The following is a 21,859-nucleotide window of genomic DNA, read 5'->3' as shown; positions in this document are numbered from 1 at the left end:
ACCATGTCTTTCTAAATAAAATATTCAATCAATCAATCAATCAATTGTTTTGATAATTATTAAAACCACACAATTATTCTCTTATCAAGGTCCCTGGCTCAAACTATTTTAGAAGCGTGTCCGCAGCCAAATACATCAATTTGGGCGTCTTTGACATGAAAATGTTTAGAACCACTGCACTACAATAACTACAACTACATTACAACTTTTCCAATAACATAATGAAACGGGGACCAGTATGGTCAACAAGCCCCCCAGAGAGACAGGGTGGGAGTGTGTGTGTGGTCAGGTACCAGAGAGACAGGGTGGGAGTGTGTGTGTGTGTGTGTGTGTGTGTGTGTGTGTGTGTGTGTGTGTGTGTGTGTGTGTGTGTGTGTGTGTGTGTGTGTGTGTGTGTGTGTGTGTGTGTGTGTGTGTGTGGTCAGGTATCCAGAGAGACAGGGTGGGAGTGTGTGTGTGTGGTCAGGTACCAGAGAGACAGGGTGGGAGTGTGTGTGTGGTCAGGTACCAGAGAGACAGGGTGGGAGTGTGTGTGTGTGTGTGGTCAGGTACCAGAGAGACAGGGTGGGGGGGTGTGTGTGGTCAGGTACCTGCAGTGCACCACCACAGGTCCGGCGTCGGGGGGCATGGAGCTCTTAACGCGCCGCAGGAAGGCCAGCAGTCCCGTGGCGTGGTAGGGAACGCCGTGCTCCGGCCAGGAGGTGAAATGGAACTGGCACACCTCGTGTTTGGCAGGGTAGCCTCTCTACACAAACAATTAAAGTGGCTCACTGAGATGCTATCATGAGGACGGCCTGACAAATTATACACCCAACAATCAATTATAAACGTGGCGTTTCCTGGAAGAACGGCACAAGCAGAATGCTGTTAATAGTTGGAAGTGCCGGAAAAGCGAGCACATATCGGAGACACAGAATTTACTCTTCATGTACATTATGGAAATACCGGCAGTTGTTTGAGTTGAGCTGTTTGCATGCTATGTTGTTTTGGAGGTATAAACGGGTGTGGGTGTCATGATTAAAGACTGCTTATTTATTTGCATTATAGCTGGCCTTGTGTTAATTCCCTTTGATATTTTATAGATTCGTGTGTATGCACGATCTTCTTCATTTCATTTTTTGTGTGGTGTCTCCCAATCATGGTCACTCACTAGCCTTACGCTCATCTGTTACTCACAGCTACTGTGTAACATGGGTACAGCTGTAGTGGTTTGTATGATGTGTTTTGGATGTGTAGTTGGCATTAGAACTGAGAGGTAGGTGGCAAGGTCCAGGTTTAACAATAGAACATGTGTGAGTGGGTACCTGACAGAGGATGAGTCACAGTATGTCCACATGTTTTTTCCATTTAGTGTAGGATGTATTATTTGAATCTTTATTTTTAGTCACGATAATTGTGGTGTTTTGTTTTGTCTTATTGTCTTATTTTGGTTTAAATGTCAGGTGTGAATGCTTTGTTGTATTGATGTTCTCTCTGTGTGTGTGTGTGTGTGTGTGTGTGTGTGTGTGTGTGTGTGTGTGTGTGTGTGTGTGTGTGTGTGTGTGTGTGTGTGTGTGTGTGTGTGTGTGTCTCACCCTCTCCATAGCAAAGGTGCGCACGGTGTATTCTGATAGAGTTTCAGTCTTCAGCAGCGTTACCTTGATGTCTCCATACAGTTCACTGTCATCAGGCCAGTACTTACAGCACTTTATCTGGAGAAACAAACAAACACAGTATTAGTATTTGTGCGCGTGTGCATGTGTGTGTATATGTGTGCGTGGGTGCGCGTGCGGGATGTGCGTGGCTATCTTATTTCTTAATTTTACATTTTAGGCAGCCCTGCTGTTTTCAGCATTGTACATGCGGTGGCTGCCCAATTTAAATACAAATACCATCCCCAATGTAAATACAACAACATGGGATGGTCCTCAGGATGTACGCTAGAGTTGGTCAGCGAATGGTTTTCCCCATTTGGTTTTCACATGAGAAAGATGATTTTGTAATTGTTGCCTGAATTAACACATTTTGCTGATTCAAAAACTGGTTCTATGGGTGGTTTATAATTCATAAAACCCTAACTATTGTGGAGACGATTTGTGGAATGTCGCTGTAGGCCCCTTACGGCAGGCAGGGGTCTGGGGAGGGGCTTCAGAAACATGGACAGCGCCTATAGCTCTTGGCCAGCTGGTTGAAGGGACGTTACTGTAAGTGCCAATTCATCAGCTCCATTTGATGACATCTGTCGTTTGTAGCAAGTGCTGTCAGCTGCGTTCTGAGCAGCCTCGGGTTTTAAAAGCTGCATGTTCCCCCTCTGAAAGAGCTCACGCTTCTCGTGGAGGACACCGTCTGGCGGTAAGCTACACTCAATTGTTTGGGATAATCTGAGCAGTGGTGGATAATGTACTCAAATGTTGTACTTGAGTAAAAGTATCAATACTGCAATGTAGAAATACTCCACTACCAGTAAAAGTCTGGAATTCTAAATTTACTTGAAGAAAAGTACAAAAGTATTGGCATAAAAATGTAAAAAAATGTTTTACTCATTATGCAGAATGTCCCATTTCAAGTTTTCAAATGTATAAAAATCTTTTGAAAAGGGTTATGTGTGTCGCATCGCGACGCATTGTGAGCTTGTAGATCTGCTATTTTCAAATGGCCTAAATGTATATAGGTGGTTAATGCATGTTTTGTAATAATAATAAAAATCTACAAAGTAACTAGTAACTAAAGCTTTCAAATTATTGTAGTGGAGTAAAAGTACAATATTTGCCTCTGAGATGTAGTGGAGTAGAAGTAAAAGCATTGGAAATATACTGGAAATAAATGCTAAAGTAAAGTACAAATACCTCAAAATCTTACTTAAGTACAGTACTTGAGTAAATGTACTTAGTTACTTTCCACCACTGAATCTGAGTTATGTAAAACTGTACTTGACTGGGCAACTGTACTTTTGTAGGAAACGTAGGAACTTGCGTATTGGACAAAACCCTGTTGGAAATAAACCGTTCAGTTGCAAACTGAAAAAAAACTCACTCTGTTGTGTCGGTCAGCACTTCACAAAATGATCGTTTAACCATCAGTGAAATAAGGCCCTGTGCACATCCCTAGCATGTGAACCTGCCTGTGTTGGGAGCAATGTGTGAACATAAAAGATGGCAAAGTGTAAAAGGTTTACACATCCTACATTCACAGACACACAGATTCATTCAGACCAAAGCTTAAAAGTCTACCATGAAAGAATCCTGAGAATAAAACGGTGGGAATTCATCACATCAATACAGGGCTTTGTGTCAAATGCATCTCAGTGGCACAGGGTCAGACATACAGTAGATTGTAAGACATAATAGGCTGTTATCAGTGGAAGCAGGGATGGCAGCTGCAATCAGAACAACCTGGACACAGCGAATAAGGGGGTGCGCATCAGGACTTTGACCTTGGAACACTGTCATCAAAGTAGCTGGTGATTACTCATGACTCCCTTACTTGGCCCAGCAAGACGCTACTACCTCCCACTGCTGCTCTGATACATCTACTGTATATAACAAATGATAAAGGGCAGCTCCATAAATACATGTTGCCTCCATCTGTCTTCCCAGGTGGGAGGTTTGGTCCAGAGGTATACGTACCCTGCCCACCTCCACCAGCTTGGTGATCATGACGATGCTGAAGCAGTTCTCCTGCCACACCATTCTCCAGAAGTCATAGATCATCTCCTGCTTGGGACCTGTGGAGGAGGTGAAGGGGGAGGTGCGCACGCAAACAGGCAAGGGAGAAGAACAGAAAGAGGTGGAGATGCAGAAAGAAATGGAGGCAAAGAACGAGATGTAGTCGAAGACAGAGGTAGAGGGAAAGAAGGAGGCAGAAGCACAGGTAGACATGGAGGTGAAGAAGTAGTGGTGCAGAAGGAGGAACAGAAACCGAAGCAGATACAGGAAGAGGAGGATGAAAATAAAGAGAAGGAGCAGACAGAGGAGAGGATGTGGGGGGTGGAGAGATAAGCCATAAGTCAGGGCAAATAGCAGCAATAACCATCAACACAGACACGCTGTAATCCATGCCAGAGAAGAGTAACAAGGTGTCATTTGTGAACTATTGTCCATTCTGTGTTCTTCTCCTACTGGGAGAAATGTCATTTCAATATACCCACAAATCCTGAGATGTTGCGTAAACAAAGCCTGCGTTGGCTCACCGAGGCGCCGTTCGCTGACACAAATCACAGTCCCCGGGGCAGATGACACTTTCATTGATTTCATTACACAGCCTTGTGATAATATCACAAGGCTCTATCTCATACTGGCTGCTGAGCTGGTTATGCTATGTCTTTTTAATGATCAACATGTCACTTCATTTTTAACACTTCTTGACACCCACACAGCTTCATAGGAACACTGTGTGACATCACCTGGAACAGATTCACATGACCTTCACTGAAGGTCACACCTTATGAGTCCTGCTACATGATTGGATGGTGACACCATGACATCACTTTGTATTCTCTCACAAATGCACTCTCTCTCAACATATACTGGCTTTGTTCCCATTAAAAGGGGGATAGTTTCCTTTTTTCTTTCTTTTTTTTTGGACACATCTAACTGCTGTTTAACCAGAGACTGCTTTATTTTCACCAAACATTGTTCAGTTTCCAGGCTATCTAAGGGTTGCATTAGCATTATGCAAGAGACCACTACTCAGATTTGTTTCTGTGATTGTTTAAGTCAACAATGGCTGTTCAGATCTACTTATTTTTTTCATCATTCAAAGTTCACCTTGGTTACGAAGTATAAAGTAATACAATCTTCTATGTAGAATACGAATGACATTTATACTGCTGAAAACATTTATACTGCTGAAAAAAGCTTTTTCAAACTGCTATTGCATCATAAAAAAACCAAAGCTGGTGAAGCAGTGAGGAGTAGCGGTGCCACACATTTACATCTACAGCTTAAACATCTGACAGCGAATCTTAAAAAAACCCAGACAAAATGAATGTGATTCACTAAAACGCCCACAAGGACAGAAACATTTGGGCCAACGGGGGGCTCTGATCTAACAGACAAAATCAGTCAAACGCAATCCAATTACAGTAGCACTCCAGTATCATTATTTTTCCCACCGTTGCCTTAATAAGGTAAGTGTTTGTGCCCCGGGCAAACCTTACAAGGCTCTGTGAAGGCTGAGAGACACTGAGAAACAATCATAACTGCCTTTTTACAAGGAAATAATAATAATAATACCTCATGACAGCAGCAGCACCAGACCACAGTTTTGCCTTCAGAACAGTGTAGTCTGAGATGTACTGTGGCAAACACTGAGGTGAGCAGGAAGGAGCCTTTGACAACCATGTCTGTATCCTACTCAATCTATCTATCTCGCTCAACCGTGTCTGACTCTTCCTCCTCTCCATGGGTTTGTTTGTGACTCACTCCCCAGTTTGGTTAATCACGGCGCCAGCCTCCGCACGCACCGCTGATATCACGTTTATTCCTCCAGCATCAGCATGGGCTGGTAACAACATCACCATAGGGGGGCGCTGGAGAAACAGACGCTGATTGATCCCATCGACCGAGTCGATCCGTATGCGCGGTACGCCGCGCTGTGCTTTCAGACGCCGCAGCACGCCGGCTCTCGGGGCGAACTTGGCATTTCACTGCCTCCCCTCCCGTCTCCCTTCCTCATCCAACTCTCTCCCACACCTTCATCCTAGACAGAATACAGAATGGGGCCCATGCAGAGCACCTGCTGCTCTCCTACACAGGAACATGTGGCTCCAGGCTCAACTCGTTGGATCAGCTTCTATGGGCCTCTGCAGCAAGCAGCCCACAGAGAGGCAGACTATTCATATGCAAACACCCACCGTTGATGCATTTCACTGAACAGTGTACGACTTACATGTTTAATAGAGTTCCATGTGTGGTGTACCATAAAGTGCTGTGTGTGTGTGTGTGTGTGCGTGCGTATGACAAAGTAATGCAGACAGATGGTGTGAGGTGGGGGGGGGGGGGGGGAGTGACGTGTGAAAGTGTGCGTGAGAGAAAAGGAGACAATTTCATGACTACACGTATTTGTGAAGCAGCAAGGTTGCAACCAAAGTCAGAAAACAGACAGAAATCAGAGGGGGATTACGCACTGAAGACACACACTGACTGAATAAACAGAAGAAGAAAGAATTATGTCTTCTTTAGTTGTGTTTATGTGGGTTTGTGTGAATGTATGTTTGCGCCTGGGGTTTGCAGGGGACGTAATAACTTATTATATAATGTACAGAATGATAATGCACCACCGCCTGTCGGAAGAAAGTCACAAAGTAACCATTTCACACAGAGAAACAGTCGGTGGCGTAACAGCGTCAGACTGACTGACGGTTACAGTGAGTTATTATGGGAGCGTTTGATGGGGGATCGGAGAACACGACGGTTGTCAGGAGACAGCCAGCTGTAGCGTGATGGAACATCGGCTCCCCTGTTGTTTACACATTAATTATTCAAACAGCTCATTTCAATATCCACAGCCGGTGTGTTGAGAAGGAAGACCGGTCCAAACAAATGCCTATGCGTCCTCACAAACATGAAAACACAACATGCACCACTTCTCTTATGTGTCATACTGCACATATTCTGTGTGTGAGACTCACCTTGGGTGGCGATGAAGTGGTTGGATCGCTGGTAGCCCTGTATAAACGTTGACAGGAAGAGAGGAAAGAGGTTGGAGGAAACAGAGAGAGTGTGTCAATAATCATAAAAATCACAATACGAACACAGATTCTGGGGCCTCCGACTCCACTTTGTCCCCTCCCTCCATTCTCTCTGCATTTTCAGCATCAAGTCATGTCTCATTGGTCTAAGAGTCTACTGCACTTTTTTAATGAGAAATATTTCACAGCCCACAAAAACTAATTTGTGCTCTGCCATCGTCGATTGCTTTTTATTGAGGCGCCTCACTCCTCTTTTTTTGTGGCATCTCACTTAAAATCATGAAATGATGATCTTTGTCCGGGCCGGCGTCTGTGAGCCGGGTCATTATGAACAGAGTGAGAGAGCTGCATGCCAATGGTGGCTGGCTGCCAGCTCCCAGCATGCATCTGGGGCTCCTGGTCAACCATAAATAGACACTGAATGATCTGTGACTTATTATACCTGAGTGACTCTGACTGATTTGGCTGAATGTCTCCTTTCTTCTTAGCTCTGCCTTATAACAGCTATGATACAGTGTGGTTTGTCTGAAAAGTTATTTGTGGTGTCTTAACCCTCATAAGTTTAAAATGACACTTCACACATTTTCAACCTCATCTTCATGAGTAACTGAACTGAACATGACTAATGCTCATTGTAAGATGGCACTATTTCTGCCCTGTGTCTCAGAGGAGGACTGTGGACAGTTCAGAAACCTGTGACATTATTGTTTGGTCATTTCAAACACGATTTTTATTAATGCAAGCACAATAGCCTCCATTTCAGCATGCTAATGTTCCAGGAATAGAAAGGCTGTAGTTTCTTTTTTCTTAAATGTTTTATCCCACGATTTTGTAACCCATTTTTTCACACAGTGCCAATTGTCTAAGTAATCCTGGGCGCTACACTCCCTCTGCCAGCCTAGGGAGAGCCTAAAGCCGAGCTCATGCCTCCTTCAATGCATGAGAGCTAGCAAGCCGCTTCTTATCATCTGACAGGGGGGAGGTTCCCTGGTTAGACGTAGCGTGTGGAAGGAACACGTTATTCCAACCAGTTCCTTTCCCCTCCATCAGGCGCCCCGGCTGACCAGGGGGAGGCATTATAGAGACCAGGATTACTGCATGTTTTTGAGAGGGTACCTAACCTAGGAGACACGCGGAGAACATGCAAACTCCACACAGAAAGGCCCTTTCACCAACCCCACCTACAGTATGGGCACTGATGACGCGGAGGAGAGAACACGCCCCCAGCGCCCACAGCGTCCCCGGCGGGAATCGAACCCAGGACCTTCTAGCTGTGAGGCGACAGCGCTACCGACTGCGCTGCCATGCCCCCAAGGCTGTAGTTGCTATCAGCTTAGAATCCTCATCAATGATGTCATTGGTAGGCAGGTTTGTCCATAGCCCACCAATGAGACGCAAGGTGAATAGACAGAAATTGTGATTTCAACTCCTGTTTACGCATAATGCACCTACACAGAACATGTCCCAACCAAAATTACATTCTGTAACTGTCATGGCTGTCAGAAAAAAGTTGAGATAGACAGCCATTGTATGGAAAAGCGCCATGACCACGATTCCCACAAGCCTTTTGGTGCCAAACTCCTCGTCTGTCACCTTGACAACCACGCAGCCCGACGACAAGAGGCAAGCAAGGACAAGGACAAACAAAACAATTCACAAAAAAGGATGGAAAGTAAAAACATAACATGCACACTTGACAAGGCAATCAATTACATCCAAAAGTAAGAAAGACACTTCCTAAAGTGTTTTTGTTTTTAATCTGCCAACACCCAGAGAATGAGAACCAAAGCAAATCTAAATTCAGTGTGTGCACAAAAGAATAGTCTAACATCTCCCAAAGGACTTAAAGGAATACAGTACATTTCCCATAGTCCTTCTTTGTATAGCAGGAGGAAGTTTGATTGTATCAAACAATACATACTACAATAGCCAGAATGCTTCACTCTAGAATTAGGACATCGAATCTGACATAGAATAGTTCAGATTCGTCCTAATTGGTGGTCTCTCACTTGGCGACGGGGCAGTTGTGAGAGCTGCCTCTTGTTGTCCTATTTTTGGGGGAAAACGTATTCTAGTTCATACAAGTCCACAAAGTCAGGCTCTGTAGTTCAGCTTGTACTCCAGTGACGTCACTAGCGCACTCTACCATGGGACTTTGTAAAGCCAGTGTTGGAGTCACGGGGCGAACTTGCAGCCATAAGTATACATGTACTTCCTTCATTACTCACACCATCAGATACAGATAGATCAAGTTGAGAAATCAACGGAGTGGTCCTTTAAGTCAAACATATAAGGTGTCATGGTTTGACATGGGAAAGAAAAGAAAGATTATGTGCTAGCATGCAGTGCTCTTCACGTTAGGTTAACTGTTTGTTAATGTTGCGACAGAAAGCCTGCCCTGCTGTGCCATGTATCTCCGTTGGCTTTGAGCGAACTCAACAAAGTCTACCGTCAGGCTGCATCAACATCTAAACTCCAGGTGAGGATCTGATTGCACATGAAAGAGGGGAGGTAGAGAGCAGCCACAGCCAGTTTGTCTCAATTAAACTCAAGAGGAATAGCAATGGTCAGGAAGGTTCAGCAGCTCATAGCAGGAGGGAGGAAACGATGGTTGCGGGCGGGGGGGAACGAGCCATGGAGAGCTGGCAGGGACACAGAGAAGGCAATAGATGGGGGGGTGGGGGGTAGATGGAAAGAGAAGAGAAGCCAAGTACTTACTTCCCTGTTTATCCGAATCTAAGAGATGCCAAAGGTCGTGGAGGGGGGAGGGGAAAGAAACGAAAGAGAGAAAGAGAGAGAAGAAAAGAAGAGGGAAGGCGGGGAGGAAACAAGAGCTAGTTATTGTGTTCACAGAACAGTGGGAGAGGGAGATTAAAGGCTAGTGCAAAACACACTGCTGGCGAACGGTGAATCAAAACAGCCAATGTACAATCCTGACACACGCTGGCACTTGTCAGAGTGCCGCCCGTCGTCATCGCTAAAAAATATCGTATTTTAATCCGGGTACCTGTGGGCATGGCAACTCTTCTTCTGCGCCAGTAGCAGATTCCCAACCGGCAGACTAGTCCAAAAGCTGTTGTTGTCAATGCACAGAGACTGATCGTTGAATTAGAGAAAATTCAAGAGTTGTATGACACACAATCCCTTCATTATAAAAACCTTCCCAAAAAGAGAATGCCTGGTGAGTCATGGCTCTAGAGATTGGCTATTCAGGTGAGGAATCAAGTTGCCTCGAATACTCAGCAACAACAAATGTTCCACACTGTGTGTCTGTTCTCATTTGTGTTCTCCCTGCAGCACTTCCGTTCTCCATGTTCACGCAATTCACGCGTGTCTGTGCACTGACAGTGTGCTTTGCACTTCACAGTGAGAAGAGAAGCAACAAGCCACCTGTGGAGAGAATCATGTTCAAAAAGAGTCTTGATGTCACACAGTTCTATGGTGAAGACAAACAACTCTCTTTCCTTATGTTTCGCTAGAGGCCTTTTCTTTTGAAACAAATAGATTCTGATTCTGTTAACGAGTGGTATTTAGTGTGTCGAGCGGTTATTCATACTAAACTATAGCACAACTATGCCACATACAGCTACAACTATACCAGTCAAACCAATGCTAGCATCATGCTAGGGTTCATTTATGATGTCGAGACAAGAATGTTTTGTTTGACTTCAGTGGCCACCACAGTCAAGTTAAAAAGTATTTGGAAACCGCCAACATCTGGACACATAATCTCCAACATCCCCAGTTGAATTCTAGCAGGAGATCTTTATTACATTTTCTTTTCCCCTGAACTTTTGGGAAATAACAATGATCCATCTATTGTTCAATGACATATAGCCAGGTGACCTTCCATTAATAATTTAGAAACACTGTGCTGTAAGGTGACAAACCAGGGGTCCTGCCATGATATGCAGACAACGCTGTAGACAGCACGCTTAATGACTCTTTCATTCTAATCGCTCTAAAGAGAGCAGGCACTGAACTGCTGCACAAGCAGTGAAGTTAAACAGCTCCTCTCCAAACCCTCTCCACCCACATAACGCTGCTGCGTCAGGCATCTACAACCTGAACCAATCCAGTCCTCATTGTCCTCCTTCCTTCTGCTTTTGTCAAAGACACAATGGTGAATCTAAAGGCCCTAATACAGTATTCAGAGAGTAGAACCAGCCCTATCGAACCCCTTCGCTTTCACATCTATTATAAGCACTTAACGTGACTGCATCCTGTGCTAAAACGGAGCCTGAGTTCTTAAAGAGAGGCTTTTTCAGTGCCAACTCTGAATGACCTTTACTTTAAGAGCTAACAGCAGATCTCAAAGCTTAAAAAAAAAAAGTGTTTGTTCTTCACAACCTGTGTAGGTCCATCTGCTACGAAGCTGCTGTGATGTGATGTGACAGGTGCTACGCTCTGCCGCTGGGATTGGAGAGGCTTGCTGAGATCCTCACTGCGGTCGAACCGCTGGTGTGATTAAAACGAACAACAGATGAGAGGATCAAGCCTCTTCTATTGGAGTCGACTGTGGCCCCATGCGGCACCATGTTACCTTAGACGAGCGTTTCGGTGAGTCACCAGGCATTAGTTCTCCAAGCTTATTGGATCTTGTAGGATTTTATTGTTTAAAAAGAACGTTAAAAGCGCTATATTCTGATAGTAATTGCTGTAGATAAAAGCATTCCCAATAAATAAGGATGTTTATCTGAGCCAGTCTTGCATCCTTCATTTTGGAGTGCCGCTTTTTCCACTTCGGTGGTATTTGAATCTAGTAATAGCTGTAGAGTTTTTGTTCAGTAACAGGGGTCCTCCTCATCACTCCAGCTGTTTAGTAAACAGAAAGGCATGAAGGAGGCATGAGCTCGGCCCTGGCCTCCCTAGGTTGGCAGAGGGAAAGTAGTGCCCAGGATTACACGCTTAGGCATTGGCACTAGGGTGAAAAAAATAGGGGTTACAAAATTGTGGGATAAAAATTTAGAAGAAAAGTAAACAGAAAATACATTTTTCCATCACTTCCAATTTTTTATTGTTTATTCTGTGTGAGATCTCTCTAACAATTGGATAAACTTGGTATCCCGACCTGAAAATGTATTTTCTGTTTGCTATAGAGCTGGAGACTTCTGCTGAACAAGCACTCTTTGAGCCGTGCAATCGTGAAATAACCCAGTGTGACAGCTGACATGTTCTCAGACACATAGAAAGTCCAATCACAGCTTTAATGGGGGTCTAGTAGAGACTGGGTCAATCACAGCTCTAACGGGGGTCTAGTAGAGACTGGGTCAAACACAGCTCTAATGGGGGTGTCTAGTAGAGACTGGGTCAAACACAGCTCTAATGGGGGGGGTCTAGTAGAGACTGGGTCAAACACAGCTCTAATGGGGGTCAAGTAGGGGCCGTTGTTTGTTTTGGACACAGCAGACATGGATAAAAAACAAAGTGAAGGAGGTGGAGGTTAAAGAGACTTACATCGATGTAGTTGGCGTTGACGTAGTCAGAGTTGGGGTCTGCCAGCAAAGAGTGCAGTTTGACTCGATGACGATCATCTGAAATGCATGAAGAAAGAACACTTTAGCACTTTGATAACTGAACTGATCAATGATTCCACATAGTTCATTTGTAACTGGATTTTAACAGACTTAAAGGAATGTTCCACTATAAAATGTATGGGTGATACTCGAATTGTGACATTAACTAGTCGATCGTCGAGTGAAACAGCGCTCATCGGTAACTTAATTTATTAATTATTCAATATAGTTAATTAGTTAATTGATGACTTCATTGTATTTTAACAGGCTTGAAGGACGTCCACTGTCAATTGTGTGTGTTGTCAATTTATGACATTAATAGTGTCGATCAATACAAAAACATTTTGATTACATGCAATAATGGCTGAGAAAGATGCGTCCCATGACACTTTGCTGTCTGATTCTATAATACCCAGAACTCAGTGGTCGTCAAGCTGTTCTGCAGACCACTGCCTCTATTGGCAGAGGGGAGAATGGCTGTAGTTTATGCTCATCTCTTGACTTGACCATGTTTTGATAATTAGTCCTACTGATAAAGACATATGGACAAATGGCTGAAAAACAGCAGATAATTTCTTTATTATTAAACATTAACAGTTGTATGGGATAAATGTCATTATTATTATGACATCTACAACTTACTGGGAATATAAAAATGTACATGGTGGCTTAAATTCAAAGAGGTTGAAAGCTTCTGAAGACAGCAAAACTGGCATGTTTATGTCAATTAAATGCTCCAAATTTCTATTTGTTTTTCAAATGGAGGTGTCTTCTTTCTGAAATGTGTCTGATGCCTACTGTGTGTCACTAATTGTGACTTACGGCTGAGTAAACTATCATGTCTTCCTTTAGTCTTGTCCTTTTTCTTTGTCGCATCCCAGCCATCGAAGAAACTCTGCAATGAAATAGCAACAAAATAATATTACTTATAAACATAATTAGGCAAAGATGTACCCTGCCATTAAAAATCATGAAAAAATATGTGCTTGGTTGTGAGTGAACGCAGGGCCGGTGGCTCCGGTCACGTCCCATTCCGCCTCACGATAATTCAACCTGATCGCCTCGCTCCGTCTGTGGGCACATTCACACACTTGTACCGAGGCTCACTAAGTCCCTCATCAAAGGTGGTCCCCACACACACACACACACACACACACACACGCCAGAGGCCCGGGACAAACCAGGGACAGCATTGTGATCAGGGGATTACTTCAGCCTCTGGATCCAACACAGGTAATACCTGCTCTAATCCCACTTAAGAAGCTGCTCTCATCCACCTCTGTCCATCTCCATGCTCTCCTTGGAAACCTGCTGATATCCAGCACACTTCTACACAGAGCCCTACGTCCTTCACCCCATCAGTTACTGCCAGTGGTGGACGGTAACAAAGTACATTTACTTAACTGTACTTAAATACATTTTGTGAGTATATGTACTTAACTTGAGTGTTTTTTGGAAGTTTATGACTTTCACTCGATGCAGTGATTAAAAAGAAAATGTACATGTCATGTTAAATGCATGTATTGGGGTAAAATTTGACCAGGAGTCTCTATACTTTGCCTCCAGTATTGGGGTTGAGTACTTTGTCCACCACCCGCTAAATGTGGGTGTGCAAAAAAAACGCGAGATCAATGGCACCAGCACTGACCCGGTGGGAAATAAGCGCTATGAAGTGTGACAGCGGCGTGCACGCTGATTCTATTCATCTTGTTTATTTCTCCAGGCGAAGAGGACGAGGAGCCAGACTGAAAAAGCCACCCACGTATTGATTTTCGGGAGGTGAATTTGTTGGGCCCCCAGGGAATAATTTAATGAATCTAAAAACGTGTATATGGATTCCTGCAGGTGGATGTGCATAAGAAGAAGAAAAAGACATAAAAGGCTTATCGCCACTGGCAGAAGTGAGTAACTTTGTATCAAAGTTCAAAGGGAAATAAAGGGAACTTTATTATGTAAAAGGCCTAATTACAGTGCCAGCAATACTGTCTAGCTGTATTATCTCTGCCATGGGGCTGAAATGAAACGAGACTTTATCGAGCACTGATAAAAATGTCCGGTGCAGCGTTCATAAAGGAAACAGAAGTTGTCTGAAGTATTATGTATGCAATGTATGACATTACCCTAGACTCGGACACAGCGGAGAAAGGAAGGGAACTACTGCTGGCAGTAGAAATGGAGTGCAGGAACATCCACCTCAAGCTCAATGCCAAGAAAACAAAAAAGTTATGGCATTCAAGACAGAACCGAAGACAGAACCATTGCTACTGCCAGCCGGAAGGTGCGCGAGGGAGTGAAGGACTTCACCGTCACCTCTGTGCCAGGACTGCCTCGACGGAGCGCGATCTGAAGGCACTTGTACAGTATAAGGGATGAGGAGAGTGTGGAAATCTGAGCTGGGACATGACCTCACAATGGAGTCAGTACTGCTGTACGCCACCGAGACATGGACGCAAAATAGGAGGAAAAGGCCCTGGGTGGCGTCTACACACATGCTATGAATGGCTCTTGATGTCACATGGGCCGCATTAAGTACGCATTAAGTACGCAAACCCTTCCCCCTCACCTCGTACTCCTGCTTGAAGCCGTATCCTTCGCTGGTCTTCATCTGGTTGATGTGTTGGAGGAGGTCAGCCACACGTACCGCTGGGTGGAGCTGACCCGTGTGATAGGGCGAGCTCTTCCTCCGACTGAGGCGGCGAGGGGAGGAGCCTCCGAGCAGGCTGCTCGACTCGTTCACAGAGGAACGCTGTTCATCTGGGCACGCGGTGAAATTCGTGTCAACATTTCAAACTCAATGCACACATGATTATATCATATTATAAATACTGTATATATGTTTCTACCGGACTCTGTCTTTTCCCTGTGTTTCGCCCAGGTGGATATGGTTTTGAGGTTAGGTTTAGGCATAGTTTCTGTGAGGTTGGGGTTAGGGTTAAGTTAGGGTTAGGCATAGTGTTTGTGAGGTTAGAGTTAAGGTTAGGTTTAGACATAGTTTTTGTGAAGTTAAAGGTTAAGGTTTAGGGGCCACCTGGGCGACACACCAAAGAAAGAGGGAGTCCCATATTTCTACACCAACACGTTGGCCAACTGGCATTAAGGCATATTAGATACAAAGAGTTTCTGTGTCATCAGGAGTCATAATGTATAATTATGCACGTTCAGTTGAGTAAAAGCACTGAGAATTAACATTTTTGACAGATGGTTTTCAGAGAGCGGTCGCAAAGTTGTGTCTCTCTTACTTCGAGCGTTGCAGCCCTGGGCGTCCATGAATGAGTGTGCCATCTTCTCGTCTTGCTGCAGGGTACTCTGGTCCGTCATGCTGCAATCCAGAGAGCTCAGCTTACGACCTTTCTCCTGACGATACGCAATGGCTGCCTTGTTGATGCTCACCTTCTTCCTACTGTGCAGGTAGAGATAGAGACGGGGAGGGGGGACAGAGAGACAGAGAGAGAGAAAGATAAAGACAGGAGGAAAGTAGAGGGGGGATGAGGGAAGGAGGCGTGAGTGATTGAGCGAGCGAGTGATTGAGGAGATGAGAAATTGGATGGAATGGAGAAAATAACAGGAAAGAGATTGAAAACGGGTGAGGGATGGAAAGTGAGATTTGGCGATACCAAGAGAGGTGTTAAGGGAGAGTGAGGGGTAGGCAGAGAGAAATAGACAGAAAGAAAGAAAGAAGTGAGGTAAAGGACAGATGAGGTGGATTTGTTTTTGGACAAGCGGAGTGAGGGTGACGTCAGTATGGAATTGAGAAGTCACTTACGGGTAGTAAGGGTAAGTATAGAAGTCCCTTCTGATTAGCATGAAGGAGGAGCGAGAGAGACAGAGAGAGAGAGCGAGAGGAGAGAAAAAAAATAAATGTGATCATGGTTTATCATGATGACCGTCAGGAAGACAAATGAAGATGCTCAGTGTGTTGGAATGTTAGGAGCGCCTAAGTGGCTAAATATAAACACATCTGCTCTCTTTTGCTCTCTCTCTCTCTAGGCGGCATGTGGTCGTCTAGCTGGCATTGTGCCGCTAGATTCTCCCGGTCAGTCTTATCAATCCCTATCCTCTTCCATGAAATCCCATTCCGTCTGCCTCTATTCTTTTGGAGAGGAAAATGACAAAAGAAAACATCCTTCCTAACCAATTACCAGCTCATCTAGTGGCACCTCACAGCTGCTGGCCTCGTGTAATTGAGTGTCCAATGGAATAACACGCCCCTTGATGAAATATTTCACACTCAGATGAGTGTCAAGACATTGCCTAGTGAGAGGAGGTAGAATACATTGCAGGTAATAGATGTAGTTGACGGCTGAGGTAATTTGCATTTCACATTCACTTTTCTTTTTTGGGCGGGGGAGGGTGCTCAGCCAGCACACAGACCTTGAAATTAAAAGATGTGATGAAACACAAAAGGTTGGCTGAAGCGAGAATGTAGGATTAATGCTCTGCTATTTCACAAACTCCACTTGTAAATTCATTCTCATTGTCTCATGTATTTCTCAGTAGAGCACAGCTGTCAAAGTGGAATAGAGATAAATGTACTCGTGGATGTGCAACTTAGGAGCTCCACCAACTCCACACTGTAGATGTGGAACCAGCAGTACATGGATCATGGTTGACGTCAAATATGGAGTATAAATCACTTGAGACTGACCATCAACACTTTGTACTTACCCCTTCTTGACAATGATGACAATGGCCCCCAGAAGCAGGATGAGGACCACCAGACCTCCAGCACAGGCTCCCAGGATCAAGCCCATGTCCTCTGCATGCTGGGATACCTCCAGAGCCCGCTTGGAGTCCTTGCATGCAGCTGCACAGAGGAACAAATACACAGTGGATTTGATTCATTCTGCTTTTAATATAACAAAGTACCCGTAGTTACACGTTACAGTTGCTCACTAGTTTAAAACTTTGTTTTCAATATCCTTTAAGTTTCTTAGAGATATACCTAATTCCTCCTTGTCTTCATCCTTTTTCTCCACGGTGACATCTTTTATTTGTGACTGCAGTCCAAATCGCTTGAGTCTTAAATTGATTTCTGATTTAGTTGCTTCTTTTGTTCGCCCGTCTTGACAAAAGATGATTTTCTAAATTGTATGAATCAGTTTCAGGTTGTAATTGATTGTGTTTGTGCTATTGTACATTTTCACAAGGTTTTATCACGTCTATGTTCTAACAAACTAATTTAAAGTAAACCTAACCTGACCTAGCCGACACTTAAAACTTAAACAGAAAGGTTTAAACTCATTTAAAATTTGATTTAAATAGACACTAATAGAGATAATTTTGAACATGCTCTTCTCACAGGGCAAAGGTTTATGTTTTGTATTGGGAGGATGTACTTTTAACTCATTCAGTGCCACTGGACGTCTAAAACGTCCGCTATAATATAAGCCCTGAGTGCCACTGGACGTCTAAAACGTCCAATGAAAAAATAAATCTATTTTTGGGGGGGGGGGGGGGGGGGTGTTCAGAACCCAAGATATGATGATTTGAAGATTTGCTGCTCCATTCACTCTTTGCTTAACTTCTTACTCAAAAAGGCTGTATCTCGGCTCCTAAGCACTGTTTTTTTTTTACAATGAATTTTGGCTGTGGCACTCGGAGCCAAATTCCATAAATAAGCTGGGGACTGAATGAGTTAATGCTTGTTTGCAAACCAAATGTACTTTTTTTTCCCCTCCCCCACACTTCCCCCTACAGTCATGTGGGAGGGAAGGTGTAGATGGGCATGTGCCTCCTCTGATACAAATTTGTCATCTGCTTCTGTTCACCTGACCCGTGCGGAGGAACATGCCGTCCCTCCCAGTTCCACAACCTGTAGGAGTCGCTAGTGCAGTGACAAAGATCACCGTCCCCACCCGGCTTCCCAACCCCCAACATGGCCAAAGGCTCTATGAACAGCAGCTGATTCAATGTTTATTAAGTTTTCAATTTAACACAAAAAAAGTTGAAGATAAACAAAAGGAATTGGGCCTCTTCTTTACTTCCTTCACAGGTGTTACCAATGATACTAATGAGGGCTCTGTTCCATTCTGGTCAAACAGAGTCAGGGTGCTGATATTGTGCATGTTGGCTCACTGGAAACACTCTGCTACACCAGTGGGTCTCAAAGTGTGGTCCAGGGACCCTCATGGTTCATTCAGGAGGTTCCAAATGGCCCCTTACGAGTGTGTAACTCTGAGTGTACACATGGAACCAAATGGACCCTGTAAGGGTCCATTTGGTTCCATGTGTACACTCTCAGAGTTATGGGGGTCCTTGAAATTAAAAAGTTTGAGAACCACTGTGCTACACTAAATGGGGCAGAGCCTTCATTAGTATCACTGATAACACCTGTGAAGGAAGTAGGGAAGGGGCCCAATTTCTTTCCAATATGGCTGCTGTGCATAGAGCCTATTGTGTTCACTGGAGTAAATCCGTGGCGGTGGGCAGGAACTTTACCCCTGCCCCACCGGAGCGCCCCTATCTTCAATGATGATTCATTCACAATTTAACAACTTGTCTGCCTGACACTGCAGCAACGTGCAACACCCCAGCAACGATACCGTTCCAGTGACAAATGGAATGAACATGAAAAACACATACAAGATACAACTGAACATCCTGGCGGTTTGGAAGATCCTAGTGCCAGCGACACAGTGAAAATAAAATGTATTACCCCTACTCCTTCCCCTAATCTAATTTATGAAGCATGAGATCAGTGATGGGTAAAAACCAGCTGCTAGAAGAAGCTGCAGATGACAGTGGAGTCTTTTAATCCTAGCGAGCTTCTTTTTACTGCTGCAAGAGCACAGAGGGAAGGTTTATCAGTGTAAAGGAGCCTATCATCCTCCTCAACCTACAGACATTATATCCACCTGACTGAGAGAGAGCTAGAGAGAGAACAAGCTAGGGGTAGTATGGTGCAGGATTTGTCTCAATAGAGCACCGATCCAGTTCGTGTTCATACTGGATGGCGCTGCCAACTAAAGGAGTCAGTAGCCAAGTATATTACCACACACACGCTCCGCTCCACTTATTCCCTACATTCCCTTCATACTTCGCTGCAATGAAGAGCTTCTCCACACATAATATGAAAATACTGTGAAATTCTATTCCTGTGTTCTGATATTCTGCACGAGACAGAGAGAGAGACAACATGTCTCTCTGGTTCTCTCAGTTAATGGATGCTCTCTCTCTTTCAGGAAGGCTATTTTCCATGGCAGACTCTCAACCATGTTATGTTGTCACCATATGTCATCGTCTCTGCGCACCGCTTGTCCCCATATTTCCATCACACCCAGCCAGGGGCTTGAAATCCCACTCTCAATGAATCATCATTTGGGCTTCCTACTGACGTCGGCGGTGGTACGTTTTGGAAAGCGTCTGTTGCCGAAAATCTGCTGTTGAATGGGTGGTGGGTACACTGTCGCGTCGGGTTGCAAGTTGTAAGGGAAGCGTTGAAAGCTTTCGACCGCCAGATAGCAGCGGGCTTGTTGTTGAAAAAAACATCAAGCCATAGGCTATTTTTAGCACCATAATAGCCGTCTGTCAGTGTCGGCTCTCAGGTGCATTCAGCTACTTTTTCCTCACACCTTCCAACCGACTGATCTCGACTGCCATTCTGTAGTAATCTGTAGTAGTCTGTTTGGTGAACTACCTTTAAAAAGGCAGACACATTTGAAGGATTTCACGATGCATAATTGAACAGCGTCATCCGCTCTCACATGTGCTCGTTTCATGTGGGAGTTATGGCATTTCACCTGACACCAAAAACACTTGACAGGAAACTAGAACAGAGTTTGGCTTGCCGGACAAATACTAGGCGAGCAAGTGCCCACGCATCCACAAGAGTGCTGTCAGAGTTGGCAAGTTGTGGTGGCCAGTATAGGTAAAAATGTGAACCAAAATGAGTGCTCCCTCCGCGTGTCTCAGCCGATCACAGCGATTTTCAGGACAACTGGCTTAGGAATCGCTTACAGGTCAGGAATTAAACAACGCAATTTGTCTGTCAAGGAAATACCTATTCCACAACACGCTCATTCATTCTGCCCCAGATCAAATGTAATGCCTCAACTCCTAACCCTATCCCTAAGACACTCCAGACATCTTAAGAATTTTAGACCTTGAATTTCAAAAACTAAATTGAAGACGTTTTAAATGTCCGTGTAGACCATGGTTTGGCTTGCTGGGCTGAGGACTGGAACATTCAGGGAGAGGAATCCAATTTAACACGGCCCTTTTCTCAAGAGCACTATGAGATTTGGACACAATTCGATATGGAGGAGAAGAGGGGGGCTATAATAAACCACCTTCCCTTCATCTGCTTACGCTCTCTCTCTCGCTCTAACCCGTCTCTCTCTCTGCCTCTCCACTATTGTTTGAAATATAGGCTTCTATCTCTCTCACCCGCTGCTCTGTCTCAAGGCGTCTCTCTCTCTCTCTCTTCCCCTCTCAGGAAGCAGAATATGGCGCAGCGTTCTCCATTTCAAAGCCACCATAACCCGACGGGGGCAACGCCAATATGTCAACGTCAGTAATTGAAGAGTGAGAACAAAAAGTCAACGTCAGAGTGAGAGTGAGAAGACGGCTTCATGTTTGGCTTTCAGCTGCCTGCTTGTGTCTGCTGTGCAGAGCAGCTCAGCAGACACACATGTGACACACAAGGTTCTCCCTGCAGCCTCCAAAACAACTCCAATGTCATCAGCCTGATCTGAGGACAGCTCTGTCACACACTGGGACATGCAGCCTTAGACAAATACTTAAAAACACTTCAATAAGAAACTGTCACTTCAAACAGGTAACAGATCTGCAGTAAAATGAGTTAAAGCGTTAAATTAATAGATTTTTATTCAGTCCAGAATAGAATAGAATCAAAGCTACCTTTGCGAGCAATCCGGATGCAGTTGATTCTCATCTCCTGTGGGGGGAGAAAAAATAAACAAGTGTGAATTAAAGGAGCCTTTATTTCATGCAATCAATTTGCATTAATTTAAACAGCTGTTTGTGTCATGAGCAAGTCCACACAGGACACAAATGTAACGAGGCGATGAAGCGACGCAATTATTTTTCGAAACGAGATTGCCTTTCGATTTATCAGCATGAATAAAAGCACCGACCCCTATGAATAAGGCATCGCCACATTAATAGTTTTATGTGGAATATTTGCTACGCATGTTTTGGGTGGTTTATTCGTCAATCAACAGATTTTACAGTGTAGATTGGGAGGCCAGAGATAAATATTTGTATCAAACTGGGTGTCCTTGAAGTTTCCCAGTGGTTGACACCTCAATGTGATGGGACAGATAACCCCCAGCCCACACCCCACCCACCCTTTCCCATGGTATGAGGTCCACACATCCAGGTCTTCCGATTGGCTCCCCCTCTGCTTACCAAGCCCTCTTCATCCACGACTCCACGTAATCAAATGAAGACGTAAAGATGCTAAATCACACTTTATGGGCAATTATGGTAATCTGCGCTCCGAGAGTGGAGTCGGAACCTTTTCCCCTAAAACGGCACCAAACTGCCTTTTTTTAATTGAAAATATCTAAAGTGGACTTTAATCTCCTCCTGTCTCTGGAGGTGACAAGTCATACGTCATATTTACCTCCCACTGAGAGGTTATTAAAGCAGCTGCTGCTAATATGTCATCATATGTCATCTCCTGTCCTTTGTCAAAGTGTCCTCCTGGCCT

General features: G+C 44.4%; 1 protein-coding gene across 1 annotated transcript in view; it reads right to left on the bottom strand.

Moving 5' to 3' along the window:
* The window catches only part of LOC311061526 (receptor-type tyrosine-protein phosphatase U-like), a 166,125-nt gene that overhangs the window by 18,404 nt on the left and 125,862 nt on the right, over nt 1-21,859 (bottom strand). The window contains exons 13-23 of the mRNA XM_084080184.1: nt 21,046-21,082; nt 16,852-16,990; nt 15,426-15,586; nt 14,750-14,940; nt 13,009-13,081; nt 12,128-12,204; nt 9,389-9,406; nt 6,611-6,647; nt 3,606-3,703; nt 1,575-1,691; nt 591-745 (exon numbers count right to left, since the gene is read on the bottom strand). Of these exons, the coding sequence (XP_083936310.1) occupies nt 591-745; nt 1,575-1,691; nt 3,606-3,703; nt 6,611-6,647; nt 9,389-9,406; nt 12,128-12,204; nt 13,009-13,081; nt 14,750-14,940; nt 15,426-15,586; nt 16,852-16,990; nt 21,046-21,082 (1,103 nt within the window). The remainder of the gene's footprint in view (nt 1-590; nt 746-1,574; nt 1,692-3,605; nt 3,704-6,610; nt 6,648-9,388; nt 9,407-12,127; nt 12,205-13,008; nt 13,082-14,749; nt 14,941-15,425; nt 15,587-16,851; nt 16,991-21,045; nt 21,083-21,859) is intronic.

The sequence above is a fragment of the Gymnoscopelus microlampas genome (assembly GCF_963454915.1).
Source record: "Gymnoscopelus microlampas genome assembly, chromosome: 15".
NCBI classification, from domain to species: domain Eukaryota; kingdom Metazoa; phylum Chordata; class Actinopteri; order Myctophiformes; family Myctophidae; genus Gymnoscopelus; species Gymnoscopelus microlampas.
This window is presented reverse-complemented; position numbering and strand designations above follow the sequence as displayed.